The sequence below is a fragment of the Peromyscus leucopus genome, chromosome 12 (genome assembly GCF_004664715.2).
Source record: "Peromyscus leucopus breed LL Stock chromosome 12, UCI_PerLeu_2.1, whole genome shotgun sequence".
NCBI classification, from domain to species: Eukaryota; Metazoa; Chordata; class Mammalia; order Rodentia; family Cricetidae; genus Peromyscus; species Peromyscus leucopus.
In genome coordinates, this window is record NC_051073.1 from 66,307,300 (window position 1) to 66,327,216 (window position 19,917).

Here is a 19,917-nt window from a genome sequence, read left to right on the forward strand (position 1 = left end):
CGTTTCTCCATGTTCAGCTCACAAAGCCACAAATGGACCCTGGCGCTGTAATTCAGATCCTGGTCTAACGCTATGTGGCACTGGTTATGTAAATTACCCTGCACCTCTGTTTTCTCATCTGTGAAATGGAAATAAAGACAACACGAAACTGCTGTAGGACTAAGTGGGATAAAGAGTAAGTGAACTTTCCAAATGGCAAGAGGGGAGGAGAACGTGCTCTCAGTGGATGCAGCTATGTGGGCTTGGGGAAACAGTACAATGCAGGCCTCCCGGTTTCCCTTCTTCCTGTAAGGGAGGGTCCTAGTTCTCCACAGGCTATCAAGCTTTCTCTAAACACTGCTGCAAACCCGCTGCTTCTGAGAACTCTGTAATGGGGCCTCTGAAGGGGAAAATCGGATCTTGTAAAATAGAAGGTTTGGTTCTCTTTTTTCCACGTGCTGACCAATAGTAAATCACATGCCTGGATTTGTGGGTCTGCTTCAAGAAGCCAGCTTACCTTTGAAGCTATCAGCCTGTTGTTCAACTGACTCGCGAACCATTTTCCAAAAGCAGTCGGACACAGCAAGGCTTAGATTTCTCGTGGTGACCTGGTGTGCCTTTAGCATACTTGTCCTACAGGAGACCAGAGCTAGCGTGTCAGAATGGCAAAGGAGCGCTTACTCCACACTACGCTGCCCAGGGAACTTTCTGCAGTGAGGAAATGGGGCACCTAACCTGTCCAGCAGGCAGGCACCCGCCACATGTGTTACTGAGCTCTCGAAGCATGGCTAGTGTGGCTGAGCGATGGCTTTTGTCCTATCAAACGCTGGCCAGTCTGGAGTGTGCACATGACCAGTGAGCACCACAGTGGGCAGCACAGTTCTACAGGCTCCTCGCTTCCTTTCCTAAAGGGAATCCTTGGCTATCTGCAGGGCTGTCCTTCCTTCCTTCTGTACCAATATGGAGCAAGCATGCTTGTCTATTTCCAGAAACTACACAGAAACTTTCAGGGTGATTCTGAAATGGCTGTTTTAGTCCCTCTATTTTGATCTGTGGTTCAGTGTCTTATTTTCTGTCAATTTCTTCCAGGATCTACCCAGGAACATCCTGTTGTCACCTCCCACTCCAACTTTTTCTATTATAGAGAAATGCGCACACATACTTAAAATAGGAAAAATTAATCAAAAAATCACTTTCTAGGGAAACGGATATAAGAGGTGTGAGGGCTGTCTCTCAGTCCACATCTGCAGAGGCAGTCTGTCCTGCCATCTGCTGCACCATGTGATAGACAGACTGCTTCTGTTCTATCCAAGAGTGCTCCAGGACAGCCTCAGTGGGTACAGACCACCACGTGGACGGAGGGCCCACAGAAGACTAACTGTTCCCAGACACGGTCGGCGCAGCTGAAGCAGTTCCGTGTAAGCTACACTCTCACTGTAGAGACTCGAATACTGTTACACGACACCTACTTTAGGAGTTTTGAGTTCTGAAAGAATTCTTCTTCATATTCCCTTATAGCTTCGATGCTTTCAGAGCTGTTTCCTAGGAAAGATGATGGCCAAATTTTCATCAAGAAAATTAATTTTTATTATCTGAAAACAACAAAAGCTAAAATTAAGTTATAATAATCCATCTTTGCATACCTTTTCCTGTTACAACAGCAAAATAACCCAGAGCTTTCATTGGGAAGAGCTTGCCTTCAATTATCTGTTGTATCTGTTTTAACAAATTGGAAAAATAAATGTGAAATACAGACTTAGTTTTTAAAAGCACAACATGCAATTTATAAAGCAAAATATTTAAAAAAACTCTATACATATATATATACTTATCAGCATACGTATATCTGTTCAAAAGCATATAAATGTGTTCTGATTGTTATCTGAGGGAAATAGACTTAACTTTACTGTATTAAAAATGTCATATTAAAATGTGTATACCTAGATCAAAACTTGGAACGACTGATTCACAGTGCTTCAGAGTCAGACCTTGGCTGGAGTGCTTGTTCTACTGTTCCAAGCTATGTGACCACAAGTCAGTGAGATAATTTTAATACAAGGTTACTGAGGTTATGAGATAATGGCACTGAGCACCAAGCCTGGCAGAGAGAAGCACTCAAGAAACAGCTTCATTACTTTTTCCTTATAGTTGCTTTGAATATTTAAAAATTTAAATTGTTCTATTAAATTAAAAAATGACATTTGTTCATCTGTATATGTATGTTTGGGCATGCATGTAGAGGTCAGAAGACAATTCATAGGAGTTGGCTCTCTCCTTCTACTCTGTGGGTTTCAGGGATCAAACTCAGATTTGGCCATAGCACCTTTACCTGCTGATACATTTTGTGGGCCCTGATTATCTAGATTCTCACCAAGCTGGATTATCTTTTACTAATTTCTCTTCTCTACTTGAAACAATATATTTTAGATTGGTTTTTAACTCTTTTAAGGACAAAAATCCTTTTTCTAAGTGACATAAAAAACTATGGAGTCTGGGCACAGGAAAATGCATATTTACATAAATTTATCATTCATACACAATGTGAGAATTTCCACTTCTGGACGCCCATTCAGATTACCACTGTGGTGAGACAAGGCAAAGCTAGACTAAAACCGAGTCTTTGCCATCAAAAGGCCTGAAGTAAGCTTCATCTGCATCTCCAGTGAAATCCAAAGTGACTGCCCCAGAGAAGGAGGAATGAAAGCATTGGGGAGAAAGGAGGCCACAGACACTGTCTCTACTTTGCTCCTTCTCTTCCCATGAGCACCAACACTGCCACAACAATACTGCCTTGCTCTTAAAACAAGGCAAGGAGGGCTGGAGAGGCGGCTTGGCCATTAAAGGTTAGGCTCACAAGCAAAAACATAAAACAAGGCAGAGGGGCAGAGGTTGAAGGACAAGTTCCCACAGCAGGCCCAAGAGGACCCTACAAAAGGTCTGCTGGCCTGTGTCTGGCATTCCTGGTATGTCCTGACCAGTTTTCTTCTGAGAATTTGGAATTTTGATCCCATCTCTCTGACCAGCCTGAGAGAAGGCTCCTGGAGACATGAGCAGGCTGCCTCTAGACTGTATCCCACGAATCTTCTCCTTCATGGCTCTGTAATGTGTCTTTGTGGCAACTATGACTATGTGGTGACCCTATGGGTCCTTTGAAAGAATCACCGCCGCTGAGGCTGCTATGTCTGGGGACCCTGACACAGAGGCAGTCCCACAGGTTTAAGGTGGGAAAGAGAGGCATCCTCTGCAGTAGCACTGAGGATAAGGACCTGATGATGCCACTGTTCTACAGGGACTACCGATCATGAAATTATCATTTGTAAACAAGCCAGTCACGAGTTACACAACACTTGGTGCCCGAGAACCATTCTAACCACTGCGTATTATTTGACTAGTAACTCATCGCAACCTATGTAATCATATCATAAATGTCTTCATTCCCACTAGATGAGGAGCCAAAACACCAACACACACACACACACAACTTGCCCTCACCCTGCTTGGACTGGCTACATTTTTTTCTGCCAGGTCTACTTTGGTCAAAACAAATATGGTTCTTCTTCCATGAGGATCCATTTGACTGACCAAGTCTGTAACAATACTGCGCTCAGCATCTACAGATCCATCTGAAAAAAGAAAATAACGGTGTAATAATTACAAAGCTGAGTGTGGAAATGTAGTCTTGATACATTTACTTTAGGAATGTAGCCATTAAAAATCCCAATGATGTCGAAAGTGACATCCTCAATTCCATTTACTACTAAAATGACAGGCGCAGTGAGAACACACGGGCATGCGAGCTTACATGACAGATACTGCAGCAATACTTCAAGTTCGAAGAGGAGAGGCTGGGTGCAGTTGAGTATCTGGGGGACTTACCCTGAATACACAGGATGATGGCATTAGGGTTCTGCATGTAAGCCTTGCTGATACTGAAAATAGTCTCCTTTGTGTCAGGAGCCATGCCTGATGTCACAGTCTTGAAGAAAAAGGGGTTAAGTGTCATTATAAATGGCTTCCACAGCAGGAATAAAATGAAACACATCTTCTGTATGGACTTACATTGATCACACCGGGCAAGTCCACAAGCACCATCCTCTGCAGTCCAGGGCCTTTGACGTTTAAAGAGATGGTCTATTCAGGAAGGGAAAGAAAAAAAAAAATCTCTTGGGGGGTGAATTTCTTAAGAACATTTGTGGTGATAAATATTCTGAAAATTTTCAATCTTGTTCATTCAGTTATTTTATTTATTTTTTATTCAGAAAAGTTATTTTCTTTTGATGCCAAAGTAATTATTCTAGAAAATTCTCCCTTCAATGATACATTATTTAGAACATTAAAAAAAAATCTGCAGAGTGTGGTGGCACACGCTTTTTATCCCAGCATTTGTGAGGCAGGTAGATCTCTGTAAGTTCAAGGCTAGCTTCATCTACATACTGAGTGCCAGCCTGGACTACATAGTGAGACTGTGTCTCAAAAAAAGGAAAACAAAACAAGAAACTAAAAAAAAAAAAAAAAAAAAAAAAAAAAAAAAAAAAAAGCTACAATCCAAACAGCATATCCATATTAATTATTAATATCCATAAGAACTTGCTGAAAGGATTGCTGCCCTTACCTCAGGGCTAACAGTACAGCCTTCTTTCACATTTTTCCTCATTCGGAGTTCAATTTCATGTCTTAATGCCGCAAGCTGTCAATGGAAAAGAACGAAGTCCTGTGACAACCTGAATGACAAATACATCACTTCTTTGTCTTGGAGCACAGCCACAAATCTGATTTGAATGCTACTTACGTCTTCCTCCTTGGTAAGGTCAAACTCCCGAGAGCTATCTTTAAACAAGGCCACATGGTGAGGGCCTTCGCTGAGAGTTACCTGAAAGGACAGGAACATGTAAGACGCCGCCCTCACACCGACATTAATTCACAGCACCTGCCCAGTGCCGACAGGTCCATCACTGCACCTTTATGCTACAGTCAGGAGCAGTCAGCACGGCTGCTCGGCACTGTGCGGCACCTTGCTGACACTCTGCAAGGAGACTGGGGAGTTCTCTGTCTCTTATGACCTAGGGTGCTGCTGGCCCCTCTCCCCCAGGCGATGCTCTGCAGACACCAAGCAGAGAAACTGTCCCTCCACAGCCTGAAGAATTCAGAGATGAGTTCAGGGAGAGGACAGTTCATTAGGTCACCATTCTTCAATCCATTAACTATACAACAAGTGTTACAGATGGGGAACAGCCTGACGGCCTCTGCTTCAGGTCTCACTCCACACAGACAGGAAGAGTATGGTGGAAGGAAGGCATGGTACTACAGACAGACTGACCCTGGCTGCCAGGGGTCACCACAGGCTTCTTAGGAAAGGCATTCGGATGGAGTATTTAACAAAATGCAGTGACAGTGAGTCATTTTACTAGAGCTTCTAAACTTGCTATTCCTTAATCTTTAGTGTACTCATTTCAGGGTATCATAATTATACTGTTAACATTGAAAGTGTATTTTTTTCCCTGAGATAAGCTAGGCAGGTTACACAAGAAAACAAAACCAGCTGCTAAAAGCAGCTCTGGTGGCTTGGCCTAAGCACCCCAGATCCAAAGGCCTTAGGGGACTGTCCTGCACCCCAGATCCCAAAGGCCTTAGGGGATTGTCCTGCATCCCAGATCCCCAGCCCTGCATCCAGATCCCAAAGGCCTTAGGGGATTGTCCTGCACCCCAGATCCCAAAGGCCTTAGGGGACTGTCCTGCATCCCAGATCCCAAAGGCCTTAGGGGAATGTCCTGCACCCCAGATCCCAAAGGCCTTAGATGTCCTCCCCCAGATCCCAAGCCTTAGGGATTGTCCTGCACCCTAGATCCCAAAGGCCTTAGGGGATTGTCCTGCACCCCAGATCCCAAAGGCCTTAGGGGATTGTCCTGCAGCTATTTTCCTTGAGTACTTGCTCATTTGTGGTGCAGGACAAAGGCTTAGAGAAAAACTGAAACTCCACAGCAATTACATTGTCAAACAGACCCAAAAAAACAAACAAACAAATGGAATTCGGGTTTTTAAGCAACTGTGACCTCAAGTGTCAAGATTAGCAAAAAATGAGCTGCAGAAATCAATCACCAGAAACCAACCCTCATCTTATGTGTGATGTCCCTTCAAGACATGGATATTTAGACCCACGCAGAAAGCTGGGGTAAAGAAGCTGAAATACTAAGTCCAGATTTGCCAGTTTCACTGATCTGAGGAGACACAAACAGGAGCACATCAAGACGTAGGAGTCATGGTGAACAGACGGCCAATGGCCTTGTCTATTTGAAGACAGCCTCCTCCCAGGGCCTTAATTTCCTCAAGTATTACCCAAAGCCTCTACAGTTGCAGGATATTTGATCACACTGTGAACCCCAAGATTGCGTTATTTACTGGGAAAACCTGTTTCTAGTTGTGGTGTGGCTCAGCCCTAACACACACCTTTAGTCCAAGAGCTTTCTGCTTGAATATTGCAAACAGGACTAAATAAGGTCAACCATAGGTCAAGAGGTGGAGCAAGCAACCAGTTGACTGGAAGTGAACAAGAAAAAACCAGAGGGTAAGAGGGAGTGAGGAGGATGGAGAGAGAGCCACACAGGAAGTATAAGGAAGGGACACTGAGTTGGAGGAGTCTTGTTTGAGCTGGCTAGGAGAAAGGTCTTTTTCTGGAATGTCAGCAGAGAGGAAGGTGCTTTCTCTGCCTCTCTGAGCTAGCAGGCTTTCACCCCAGCATCTGACTCCCAAGTCTTTATTGGTAAAATTGAATGATTGAGATTTTGATTAAAAACAAGACTCTACAATTATGGTACCTGTAGCAAAGTAAAAGATGAACTCCCAATGTTTTTATACTGATTACTGGGCATGATATGAAGCACAGGTTCACTCTGGGCTTCACCTGTCTACACTGGAAGTACACTAGACTCCCATTGATGCATAATGGATGTAGAATGGATACACACAAAATACTACCAATCAATGAAGGAAGAACCACTAACACACATCATGGTCCAGCTCACAGCCAGACCCCACAGAATACTGTGACTCACACTATACTGCTCACTACTCCACCTTGTTGCAGTTCCACCCAGACATCACTGTCTTCCTTTCTACCACAATTCTGATCACACTTCTTGGTGATTTCAATTTTCTCATTCTGAATTACTTTATCTCGACCTCTATCAGATGAATGTGAAAGAAAAACAATAACCAATCCCCTAGCTACACAGATTCACCTGAAATTTATGCCCACAGCCTTCCTGGTGACTTTATTTACCCAACTTTATCAGCAGAGTTACTTCAATCTCCTAGAAAGAGATTGCTTTTCTCTGTTTTTGTTCTCCTGCCTCAGTCTCTCCTCTCTCTTAACAGCTGATAACCTGGTGACTTATTTCACCAAGTACGCAGAAGCAAGCAGAAAGTCTCTACACCACCCAGCCACTTAACTTGGCCTCATGGTAAACCAAATGCCTGCTGCTCAGCCTTGCTGAGCTGGTCCCTTGCTCCCGTCCTCCTCTTGGACACTTCTTTTCCCGACTCGCAGTTGATACCATGGTTCTGGTTCTGGCTGACTAGCCTCTCGAGCTCCAAACTGCTTCCTTTTCCTTAACCTAGCAGGTCCTGTGTCTTAATGTCCATTCACTCCTTTGAGATCTTAGCCAGCAGATAGATATCTCATCTTGACTCCCAAGTTTTATGTCTCCAGTCCAGACCACTCCCTATATCTGTACATCCAGCTACCTATTTATTATCTCCCTTTAGCAAGAAAGTCCAACTCTGGAACATCTTTCTCAAACTGGACCTACCTAGATGTTTCTATGCAAATAACACCCTTTAATCTGTTCAGGTCAAAACCCAAGTCCTAGATGACTGGTCTCTTCTTATCCATCGGTCAACAAATCCTGTTGGTTGTACTTTAAAAATCGTTTCATGAGCCCACCAATTCTTTTCACCCTCATTAACACTTCCTGCATCCAAGTATCATCTAATCCAGCTGCCCTTCACCTGACCTCCGTGATCTGACCCACTTGCCAATACCTCTTTTCAACACAGCAGCCAGAGTCTTTTAGAAGGTACTGGAACTCTGCTCTCGAGACTTCACTGGCTTCCCATTTTATTTAAAATAAAAATCACAGTCTGTAAACTGGTCTGGCAGCCCTAATGATCTGCTCATGCCTGCCATTCATTACCTCTCTGTCACTGAGGACTTCACTGTGGCCCATTACACGGGTCTCTTTACTGTTCCTCAAACAGGATTAACCCCATCACTTTAGGAGCTGTGCACCAGCTAGTCTCTGCTTGGAACCTAACTGTACCAGACTGCAACATGACTACTTCCCTCACTCTCTGTAAATCTTGGTTCAAATGCCACCTTAGCTACACCACCTACAAGGATCCTGTCACCCCCACTGGCTCCATTTCTAACATACTAAATAGTGTAAATATTTAGATATTTATTATGCTTATGGCAAGAATCTTCTTTAATTTACTGCACACTGTCTAATGCCAGGTATATCCCAACTGTGGCCTATGGGCTACATGTACCCTAGAATAACTGTGACTGTGGCCCAACACCAAACCATAAACTTACTTAAGACATTGATATACTTATTTATTTACTTACCTGGTAACATGGCTGCATGGTTCTCAAGTGTTTTGTATATAATACCACAATGTCAAAAGGTTGCACATGCCCAGTATACCAATGCTGGCATATATTAAGAGCTGAATAAATATTTGCTTAACCAAACAGTCTACAGTCATTTACTATCTCCCTGTCTCTGTTGGTGAGATGTTAGTAGTTTTATATATGGGCAATGAGTGTACACACACACACACACACACACACACACACACACACACACACACACAAGCCTCCTTTACTTCAGTGACTTTGTTCTTGCAATGTTTCCTTTTATCATTTTTTCTAGTTAAATACATCCTGATACCCAGCATATAAATACTCTGGGAAATGATCTATGTTCGTTGAGTCCACTTCCAATGTTCTCTTTCTCAGCCTCTGCGTCCTATCCTGAATGCCATCAAGAGGACTCAGGGTATCACCTGGACAACCACTGCCCCCATGTCCTTTCCCTCCCGCCCCTCTCCCTTCACTTATCCTCTCAGCTCTGCACATGTGCCCTGGCGGTGCCTCCCACTCACTGCCACAGGGGGAATGCTTCCAAATGCTGTGTCAGAAGCCCTCTTACTAAAGTGAAGTAAGGAGGCGAAAGAATCTTCACATGAACGCTCAAGTGGTGCCTTCTCTAAGGTCTTTCAGTGAGATGGCCTCCTTCCCTACCTTCACTGGAGAACGGGTCATCATCTCCCCGGAGCCTCGTGGGAATATCCGCGCTTGAGCGATCATTTCCAGCACACTTGTTTTCCCAGCACTCTGATCTCCAACCACCACAACCTAATCACAAGACAAACAGCACTTACTAGTATTTTTCTGATGCCAAATTAAATGTAAGTAGAGTTTGAATGACATCATTAAAAAAAAAAATCTTTTAAGACATTTATAGCCAAAAGAAGTGATTTTTTTTTTTTTTTTTTAAGAATGAGGGTTGATGCATGTAGGCACTCTGAAGATACACATAGCAAAAGCATTAATTGGATCCATTATTTATAGTCAAATTTTTAGTTAATTAAGAGTTATTTCTACAACTAGATCATTAACTTTCCACAAATATTTTCCATAGCCAGTTTACATTTTACTAACATACTTTGGATTTTATTAGATCAAATTTCACCCATGTGTTTAATTTTTTGCTCAGGTATTTTAAGATTATAAAAAATGTATAATGGCAAATATCTGACAGTTTTCTGTGAAAACACATATATTTACTTTAATGGTCCCCCAATAAGGAGCCAAAAATGCTCAGTGGTTAAGGTATCACAGGAACGCAGGATTATGACAATATAAGGAGAGTGCTTCCCCGATGACGCAGGTCCCCGTCCATCCTGCCCTTACCCGTGGTAGATGGTCTTGTGTATTATAACTGGCATCATAATCGGAGAGAACATCAAGAACTTCAGAATACATATCAATCAAAGATTTCTGCAAAAAATTAAAATTAGTAAAAATCAGTGAAAAAAAAAACAATAAAAGACTACAGTTATACCAAGAGAAAACGTGGATAAATTCAAATTTGCATTGCTTTTTCTAATTACAAAAATATATTTCATAGTAAAACCAGTCAGTGTAAGAATAAAAATTCCACTTCTTCAGTTTAATTAAAATATACCTGACTTAATAAAAAGTTTATTAATTTAGGATTTCATAATCTAATTAGATGGTAAAAGGGGAAGCTCATTAACATTAATAAGCTAACTAATGCCATAAAAGTCAAATAAGGGGCCAGGTGACCAAGTGACAGAGAAACTACTCTGTCAGACTCGGGTGTGAGAACAGCAGAGGAGAAGGTGGAAAGCAGGAGAGAGAGCACGCGACAGAGTGAGGGGGAGAGCCTGAGGACAGACAGGGACGGGGAAGCGCCCTAGGGATGGCAAAGGCTGTAATGGGAGTCAAGGGCAAACGCCTGCATTGCTGTTCTCTGGAGACCAAGACGGAGCATGGCGTCCCTGGAGACCAGGACGGAGCATGGCGTCCCTGGAGACCAGGACGGAGCATGGCGTCCCGAACACAACAGCGTCAAGTAAAATATCTTCGGGAGAGGGAACAGTAACCATCAAGCATTTACTAAGGTAAGTTTTAATACCGAGGTGGGAACTTTATGAGTGTAAGGATATTTTTGCCTCTTAATTCATAGAAACACCTGAAGGGCAAACAGCTGCTCTCACATCTGCCTAAAAATGCACACATTTCATTACCATTGTATCTCATGAGGAAAAACACCACGTCTTTATTTCCTAACACTTGAGCATGACTTTTCAGTGGCCAAGAGCACTTGTAAAGTCAGGCTTTTGTGCAGTAGTAATAGGTTACAGTCCAAGCTACTACACCATGCTTATTAAACTAGAGTGACATCTTTGGATCTTGGTTCTAGAATGTGTGCCATGATTCACCATGGTTCTGGTACGCTGCAGCAACTCATCTTTACTTTTTCTGAGACACTGATTATAGCGTTAAACTTTCAAGTTGAAAGAATCATGTCAACTTAACACATCTGGCTTGGGTCTGTGGTGATAGTAGAACATAATTTATTGATAGTGGTAAATAACAAGATGTTGGTTACAATAATACCAACATACACTTATTTTAAAACTGTATTTTAATTGCTGTAGTAGAAAACTTACCTTGGAAAGAAAGTGTCAAATTTCAAAACTGAAGACAAATTGAAGTGGAAATCCTAGTGAGATGGCAGTGGCAGGTGCTACTTAAGGAGTCAACAACCTAACAGTCCTAATGTGGGGAGCCAAGACGGCTGAGCAAGCTCAGGCACACAGCATGCAAGCCTGGTATGGTACCCTGAACTCAGTTCCTCGAACCCAGTAAACGGGGAAAGAGAGAACCAACCTCACAGATTTATTCCCTGTCACACACACACACAGACACAGACACACACACAGACACACACACAGACACACACACACACACACACACACACACACACACACACGATAATTTTTGAAAAACACTTAAAAGAATCCCAATTTTAAAGATGTGGATGTTAAGCCTGAAGATAAACTAGGTATTTTATGAAAATAGATTGATTCATAAGAAAGTCCTCTTTAAATATGAAGATTTTATGGGCATACTATATGATGAATTTAGAAACTACAATTTATGAAATATTTACATTGTCTAGAATTGAAAAAGATGATAAAACACTCCATAATTTATTAAAATTTTTTATCATTTAGGAGCTGGAGAGATGGCTCAGTGGTTAAGAGCACTGGCTGCTCTTCTAAGAGAACCCAGGTTCAATTCCTAGTACCTACACATCGGCTTTCACAACTACCTGTAATTGTAGGTTTCAAGGGATCTGATGCCCTCTTCTGGCCTCCACAGGCACCAGGCATGCACGCGATACATAGACATACATTCAGGCAAAACACCAATACATACAATATTTTTAAAAGAAGATAAACTAAAAATACACAACGTGAAACGTCAACGTTCCGAGACCTACCAGATTCAGATAAAGTACCTTAAGTTTCCTATGATGGATGCCTTTGTCATCCTTCTGCAGTACCAATTTTCTCAGCTCTTTGTTCTCCTTTTCCAAACGCTCCAAGATCCTCTGATACTTTAACTGCAACAAGACAATACACAGGACTGTGTAAGAAAAAGATGGGTTAACAAATAAATATTAAGTCTAATTAAAATCTCCCAAAGTTCTGAAGTTATATGACTTAACTAGTTACACTTAAAATTATTATTACACTTAGAAATATTCCATGGCAATGTGGAGAAAATAAAATTATGATTATTTCAAGCAAGCAGTGAAATCCATAATTTCCATTACAATTTAGCATTTAACTTAAAAATTTATTTGCTTATGTTGAAGAAATAACTTAAAAATACTAAAAATTTAAGAACTTAAAGAAGTCTGGACTATACCTAATATTTCCTACAATTTCAAAATTAAGTCTCCAATATAAGGCTATTTGGCCAAAATTAAATTATTCTCATTTGACATAATTAAGAAAGATGGTATGATATAAAACATGAGTGAGTAACACCTACGCATGCATCATGTGATGACCCTTTACAGAAAGCCCTGAGTAGAGGTTTTACAAACAGGAAGCTTAAGGTTAGCAACACCTGCTAGCTTGTCCTAAAGTCACCGAGGAAAGAGCATTTAAACAGGTCTGTTAAGTGAGAGGCTTAAACTCTTCCAGGTTTGGTCAAATGTCCATGTCTGGAGAAGTTTGTACTTAGAATACTGATATAAAAACAAATACTTAAGAAAATCAATTTATTTAGGGTTATTATTTCAAAGTACCTAAATGGTAACATAACTTTGCTTTTCAGGGTGAGCTATTCAAATTGGTCATCTTAGTTTATACAGGAAATTAAGAATCAAACTTCCCCCATAATCAGCAGAATGCATAGATGTACAACTTATATCACATCAGGGAAAACACTTCTAAGACTTTTTTAGGTTTTAAAGTCCTGAGAAAATGGTCAATAACAGGAAATCAAGGTCCTATCCTTACAGAACATGCAAGTGAGGCCTAATTAGAGAAAACATCTCTAGTTAATTATATGGCACAACACAAAGAGAACTACTGGATTGTATGATAAACATATTTAATAAAGCATATCCTCACAGCCTGTAAGGATATAGTAAGAGTCTAATATTTCTTGGCTGTTTAAAGTCACTCGTCACCCAGTTACTGAGCACTTGGAATAGTGTGCTATCTGCTATATGGACAACATGTTGAAATGATGTTAATTTGGAACACATTGCATTAAGTAAAATACATTGTTAACATTAATTCCCATCTGTTACCCCTTTGAAATGGAAATTAAAAACTCCCCATGCAGCCCGTGTATTCCCTTTACCCGAGAATCACAGGTAAAGGGGCTGACCACACAGCTCCGTATAGTACATGGTCCTCACACAGTGTAGCCACACTAAGTGGCTACAACTGGAACTGCCTAACTGTGGGGTACAGTTCATTGGCAGATTTCTTTGTACATATGGAATCAGTTTGGGGAATCTATGTTTTCTTTCCTTGACACAAGTGTCAACCTGCAGCCACTCAGAAGCACAAATGAGCTAACAGGTGTGTCCTACCTGTGGCCAGTTGTGAATACAGATGTACACAAAACTGTAAAACATTATAAATGCTTTTGTGTGTGATTTCATTTTGTAACTTGATTGTGTGGTTCTTCAGTGTGAACCTTGTAGTCAACTAGGTTGTGTTACAAAGTCAGGAGGTTGCGCATGCTTATGTAGAACCAAAAAACTTCTCAAAATCTAGGTAGGGTGTATCATAATTACCTTAAGGACTTTAACAATGAAGACTGTATGTAGCTGGGTTTATGGGGAGTAGGCATTTAGGAGACTAAGGCAAGAGGATTTGAGTTCCAGGTCAGCTACCCAGTGAGATCCTCTCCCAAACCCAAACCATATAAACAAAAAAGAGCTGCAAAATGCTCCAAAGACCACTGAGTTCACTGACTCTGTGAACTCAAGCGACTCTGACCCAGTGGGTTTAGGATGGGCTAAGAATCTGCACTTCTAATGAGCTCCCAGGGATACAGATGCCATGGCTCCAGGGACCACACTCTCAAAACAGTGTTCTTTCTTTCTTTTTTAAAGAATAATTTCCTGAGTACACTAAAAGGGAACAGTGGTCTGAGCAGTAAACAGAGTAACAAGTCTTAACTCATGGCAGAGAAGCCTTGAGAAAGACAGGTGCCAAAGCACTGGTCAATTACACAGGAGACTCCATGAACAGTTCAAGGAGAATCACGTATCAGAAATATATAGCTGCTTGATTTCAATTAGACTGCCCCTTCTTTTAATTTTTCCCTAGAAAGACCCAAGATGATAAATATGCCTTGTGGCATATAAAACAAGTCTTATAAAACAAGTCTTAAGTACTAGATGTTATTAGTACAGAATAACCACTGTTGGCAAATCTTCTACCAGCAAGGAAGGTTGGAACTCATTATATTGTACAGAACTGATTTTTAAATCATCATTTCTATCATTAACCCTAAGAGAGAGGCTTATACCAGCAGAATTATCTTTAGGAAAAAATTTTAAATGATTTCATGTTCCAGAGAAGCAAAGAAAGGCTTTTGGGGACTCAGCAGAGATATGTGAAACTCAAATCTCTTTATTTTATATTTAGCCAAGCAAAGTGAAAATACTTTTACCCATTCCCTTCCCACAATAATTTATCCTTAAAATGAGGATAAGAATCACTCAAAATAGGAATCTCTACATAATGAATTAACCTGGTATTCACTTGGTTTCTTCTTTATTCCCTGTTTCTCAGTTAGCTTTGGTAGATACAAAAATTACTGTCAGCGCTAAGGGTCTGTCACTAAGTATTCCAACTGTTGCTTTGCTGGAAAAAGAAGCTGCTGTCCATATTCTAAAGAAGTCCCTGGGGCTGAGGATGCTGCTCAGTGTCAGGACACATGCCCACCATGTATGATGCCCTGGACTCAGCAGCCCCCAGCAGCTCACAAGGAAGAGTGCTGGGTTCTCTTACTGACTAGAGTTACCTGAGTATGCAGAAGTTCCTCTTGAAGTTGGTCAATCTTCTCTTTGTCTGACACCTAAATATTTAAGATGGATTAATTTTAGCTGAGTGGGTTTAGAATATACAATAAGCTACAGTTTTAAAGAAGCACCAAGTATATGCATATTTAAAATAAAATTTAAAACAAGTGAATATTTAAGATAATAAAAATACTTGTACTCATCAATAAAATCAGTTCATCAAAATCTTATAAATAGAAACATCAAGGATCATTGTCTTGTCACCATTCTAGCCATTTGTTATAAAAGACTTGTTAGAAAAAGCAGACATGGACATCGGGGTTTGCTCTATCAGGAGGTTGTTTTGTACTAAGGCACAGAACCTAACATCCAGAGCACTGTATTTCTCCAGACACAAGCCCGGGGACTCCAGTCCAAGTCACTGTCCCCAGCACTGCAAAAGCTCATGGCTACAGCAGATCTGCTAAAGAACAACTTTCCTTCCTCACTACCAGCAGAGATGTGCACACCCAATGGACACAGGGACTAACTGGCATCTTCAGAGTTAAGTGGAGCCAGAAGCTTGTTTTTAAGTTCAATTCCAATGCAACATCCACTAACTGTCAACAGAACAAATATATCTGTAGAAATGAAACCAAGTTAAGCAACTAAAGCTGATTTGAACATAAAAATAAAATTTACAGTATTGTGTAAACTACTTCAAATTGTTATCAATAGTTCTAAGACTTTTAAAAGTCTCCAGATTTCATTGTAGAATAGTTTAAAGTCGTCCCAATATAATTATAAACAACATACAATGAAAACAGTGTCACATATGACAGGTTCACGTACATGTGCACTGACTTCTTGAAAGGGCACAGAGTTGTCTTTCTCAGGTTTTAAATGATATTTTTGTATTGAGGTAGACAATAAATCTTGTCTGTGCTACAGAATATTATTTTTAGATTTTTAACTAATTCCAAATAACTTTTCCACATCTCCCCATGTTTTCATAGGTGATAATACTTGCTAGGAATGACAGGTACATTTTTCTCCCTAATGTCTGTGTTTGAAAACCTCCTAACATTATTTTGTAATGAGATTGGTGACACAGATTTTGTTTTTAGCCTTGAGTAGTGACAGAGACTTGCTGGTGTAATCTACTTTTCCATTTTGATTATGTGTGCTCAGGTAGACTGGACAAGAATTATTAGGTCTCTTAAAGTGTGAGGAGCTAGGCAAATCGAAGAGCCCACGACCCAAAGACCAAAGAAGAACCAGATCACTCCATATTAAGACCACATATTAAGATCATCATTCTGTAATGTATGAGCATAGAAATTTATGATGCAGATTAAATTCCTGACTCATTTCAAAGGTACTGGGATGTACTTTCTTCCTCTAAATATCCATCCAACTGTAGCAAATTTACAATAAGATATATAAGCACAAATACTTCCAACTGTTTTGTTTTACTTTTTTCTTCTTGAGACAGGGTCTCTCTATATAGACCAGGCTGGCCTTAAACTCAACAAAGATTGGCCTGCTTCTGCCTCTCAAGGGCTGGGGTTAAAGGTTTTTTTGCCACCATGATCTACTTTGTTTTTGTTTTAGTTATAAATGTAAATCAAGTGATTTCTTGCAATAAATATATCCTGAATTACTATAAAAAAAATTCAACATGACTCAGCATGTGGGAGGATAATTAAGAAACTAATATAACTAAATTAAAAAGTTAAAATGTTAATATAAGCCAAGGTGTATAAAAGGTTAACTTATTAGCTGGGTTAAAAAAGACTACATAAGAAGTCAAAACAATCAATTAGAATATTATAAAATGGCATACTTCCTAGCTGCTTCATTTAAAAAGGATCAAATTAATGTTTTAAGGTAGGTAGTAAAAACTGAGATCTCACTTTTTTTCCTAAGATATAGAATAAAAAATTTTAGGTTTATAATACTAAGTATTAAAGATTGGTAAGAAGGCAATTTTTACAGGTTTTCTTAAGAGACTAGCATGAGCTACTTCTACTCTGTCATTTACTGTAGTTATTTTTTAAATACGTATGCATGCGGAGGTCAGAAGCTTAGCTTGGTGTCACCCTCAGGGACATTGTAACCTCCTTAGAGCCAGGGTCTCTCACTGCTCTAGAGCTCTCCAATTAGACTAGGCCAGCTAGCCGGGGAGCCCCAGGAGCCCTAGGTCTCCTTAGCACTGGGATTACAAGAGCGTGACACCATACCTGACATTTTCACATGGGTTCTGGGGATCCAACTCAGGTCCTCATGCTTGTGAGGCCTATACTTCCCCCTCCCTCTTTAGACAACTTAGTATGTTTTCCTCAGCTACTTGCAATATGAGACTCACATTTTGCGGTGTAACATGTCTAGTTTTTATTATGAAATTAATTTTAAAGTCACCCTGGCAGGAATGAAACAACGGTCTCCCACACTCCCAAGGCTGTGAAACTGAGGGAGAAAGGGTGGGTCTTGTGCACAAATGAGCTCAAGTGAAGAGAACACTGTGTGCTCCTCCTGAGAACATTGTCTCAGAACTGATTTCCTTCTAGTAAGTCCTCGGGGCTGTTCTGAAATAGTCAAATGCGATCTGAGAATCTCTGGAAAATTCTATCTGCACACATTCTTAGGAGGAAAACAACCAATACCTCTGGCCTCTGGTGATCTCTTTGCTCAGAAGATACAGCCAAAAATTTTACTTCTAACAAAATACTAAAAAGACCTAGGTTCTTCAAGATCAGAGAAATAAATACTTAAAGGAATTAAAAGTGCCTGTGGTTTACTTAGGCCTCCTGCTAACCTCAGATGTCTGGAATGATAGTTGCAGGAACACAGATTTGGCCATGAAGGTGAAGAGCTGATGGCATCTCTGTCCTAACCATAGTGGAGCAGAGGAAGAAAGCATGGAACTGGGCTTTCAGGATGGCATGAACGGGGCCATTATGGGCTGGCATCAAGCATTTTTAATGTGCCATTAACATCCCACAACTAACTACACAGTGGGCAGGACCAAGTCCTGGCTGGGGTCCCACTAAGTGTTCCTGTACAGACAAAGCAGACAGAAATCCAGCTCTGTCACTCTGGTCACAAACCCCAAAGAGAGGAACAAAGGGGTTGAGTAAACAACCAGCCATTAGAACAGGAATGATATCCTGAAGTCTGAATACTTGTAAAGCAGGCATATCTGCTATTGCAGAAGATCAACTGATACATCCCCGGAAAGGTCAGGATTAGCAGCATGCTGGTATAATGTTAAACTGCATCTTAGGTCTTGAGATGGCAGACAGAAGGGTCGCATTTCAATCCTATCATTTTGAAAAGAGACCAGATTGTGCTTGGCACTCTATTCATATTTCTAACATTCCAGAACACACAAACTCCTCCCACTCCTTTCTGTAACAAACCTAAGGGATGGACAGCTCAGTGACAGCATCTGACTTCTTAGAGTATCTAAATGATATAGTCACAACACATGGAATTAGAGGATGGTTAAATAAGTCCTTCCTCAAGATATCTACTTTAACCACAATGATGAAATAACTTGTTTTCTTCTTCTACTTATTTTATCCATTCATTGAAAACTGAACAATATATATTTAGTTGTTGGTTGTACAGCCATGGGATTGAGAAAAGCCAGGAAGTGACATTGAGTGAACTATGATGGACACTCTCAAGCATTAACCACCACCAAGATTAGCCAGTAGAAGCACTGCATCGAGTGTATATCTGTAATATCCTTGATTTAGATGTAAGAGCAAACAAGAATCTAACTAGATATGACTGACTCTTTTCCTGGGTAAGGTTTGTACATAGCTTTAAAACTGATCTAAACACTGAATTAGTTTAAGATCTGCATATAAATGTATAATCATTACACTTCCTTCATTGTACAGAACCTAGAGACTGACCCTGTGGGGCTTTGACCTCATAGTTAAAAGCATATTTTTCAGAACTTCATGACAGCTTCAAAACCAAAGTATCTGAGTGACTCAACTGGATCACATAAACAATAATCCAGTTTCATCCTAAATACAAATCCATGGATGCTCAGAGATAATCTAATCTTCCGAACCTAACTTCCTGTACTTGAGCTTATGTTTTGGGCTTTGTCTATACTATCCACTTTAGGGGGTATGATGTATCTTTTGAATTGAATTTGTTAAAGGTAATTTCCCATGATGGAGCCCATCAACAGATTAAGGCAACATGATCTTGGCAGAAATGGCTGATTAGTGCGATGCATCAGTAGCCCCCGTAACCAAGCATCACCTTGCGCTTCTGGTGGGCATAGCTCGTGCTATACTGGCCAGCGGCTCTGCGTGCTTCCTCTTCGTGCTCTTGAATTTGCTGTTGTAAGAGAATGAGCTCACCAAGCAGACCCTGCCATGAGTTTACAATGAGGAGAAGAGGAAAATTGGGGAGGAGAACAATGTTAAACCAAAGGGTATAACAGAAGAACAGATGCAAGACAGGGAGGGATGGAGAGCTTAAAACACAAATGGAAACTCACGCCCCCACAGTGCCATAAAACAGGCTCTGCACTGCACTTCCACCTCCCTCAGGAAAAATAAATAGCATGGTTTACAGAGTGAAGGTGAGCGTGCACAGACCACTGACTTAACGGCCAGCCAGACAATGGCAACACAGGGGAACCAGACAATGGGCATGCTCAAGGAAGGCAGCATGGCAGCTCCCTGGACTCCTTGGTAAACTCTTTATGAGACTGCCAATGTGTATGAACTAATGTATGCCGCTGACCTGAAACATTACATAACCAGTGTGACTGCAT

The 19,917-nt window shown here is 40.8% G+C and overlaps 1 protein-coding gene across 4 annotated transcripts in view; it reads right to left on the reverse strand.

Annotated features, from left to right (window-relative positions):
* Opa1 (OPA1 mitochondrial dynamin like GTPase) overlaps positions 1 to 19,917 on the reverse strand; it is a 78,063-nt gene that overhangs the window by 42,284 nt on the left and 15,862 nt on the right. For 2 of the 4 annotated variants that reach the window (XM_028890071.2, XM_028890070.2), the window contains 13 exons: positions 19,398 to 19,508; positions 15,134 to 15,187; positions 12,093 to 12,197; positions 9,953 to 10,039; positions 9,281 to 9,394; positions 4,769 to 4,849; positions 4,592 to 4,666; positions 4,039 to 4,110; positions 3,856 to 3,955; positions 3,472 to 3,602; positions 1,623 to 1,695; positions 1,449 to 1,521; positions 497 to 612 (listed from right to left, as the gene is read on the reverse strand). In XM_028890071.2, the coding sequence (XP_028745904.1) occupies positions 497 to 612; positions 1,449 to 1,521; positions 1,623 to 1,695; positions 3,472 to 3,602; positions 3,856 to 3,955; positions 4,039 to 4,110; positions 4,592 to 4,666; positions 4,769 to 4,849; positions 9,281 to 9,394; positions 9,953 to 10,039; positions 12,093 to 12,197; positions 15,134 to 15,187; positions 19,398 to 19,508 (1,192 nt within the window). The remainder of the gene's footprint in view (positions 1 to 496; positions 613 to 1,448; positions 1,522 to 1,622; positions 1,696 to 3,471; positions 3,603 to 3,855; positions 3,956 to 4,038; positions 4,111 to 4,591; positions 4,667 to 4,768; positions 4,850 to 9,280; positions 9,395 to 9,952; positions 10,040 to 12,092; positions 12,198 to 15,133; positions 15,188 to 19,397; positions 19,509 to 19,917) is intronic. The other 2 variants (XM_028890072.2, XM_028890073.2) reach the window with 1 other exon arrangement.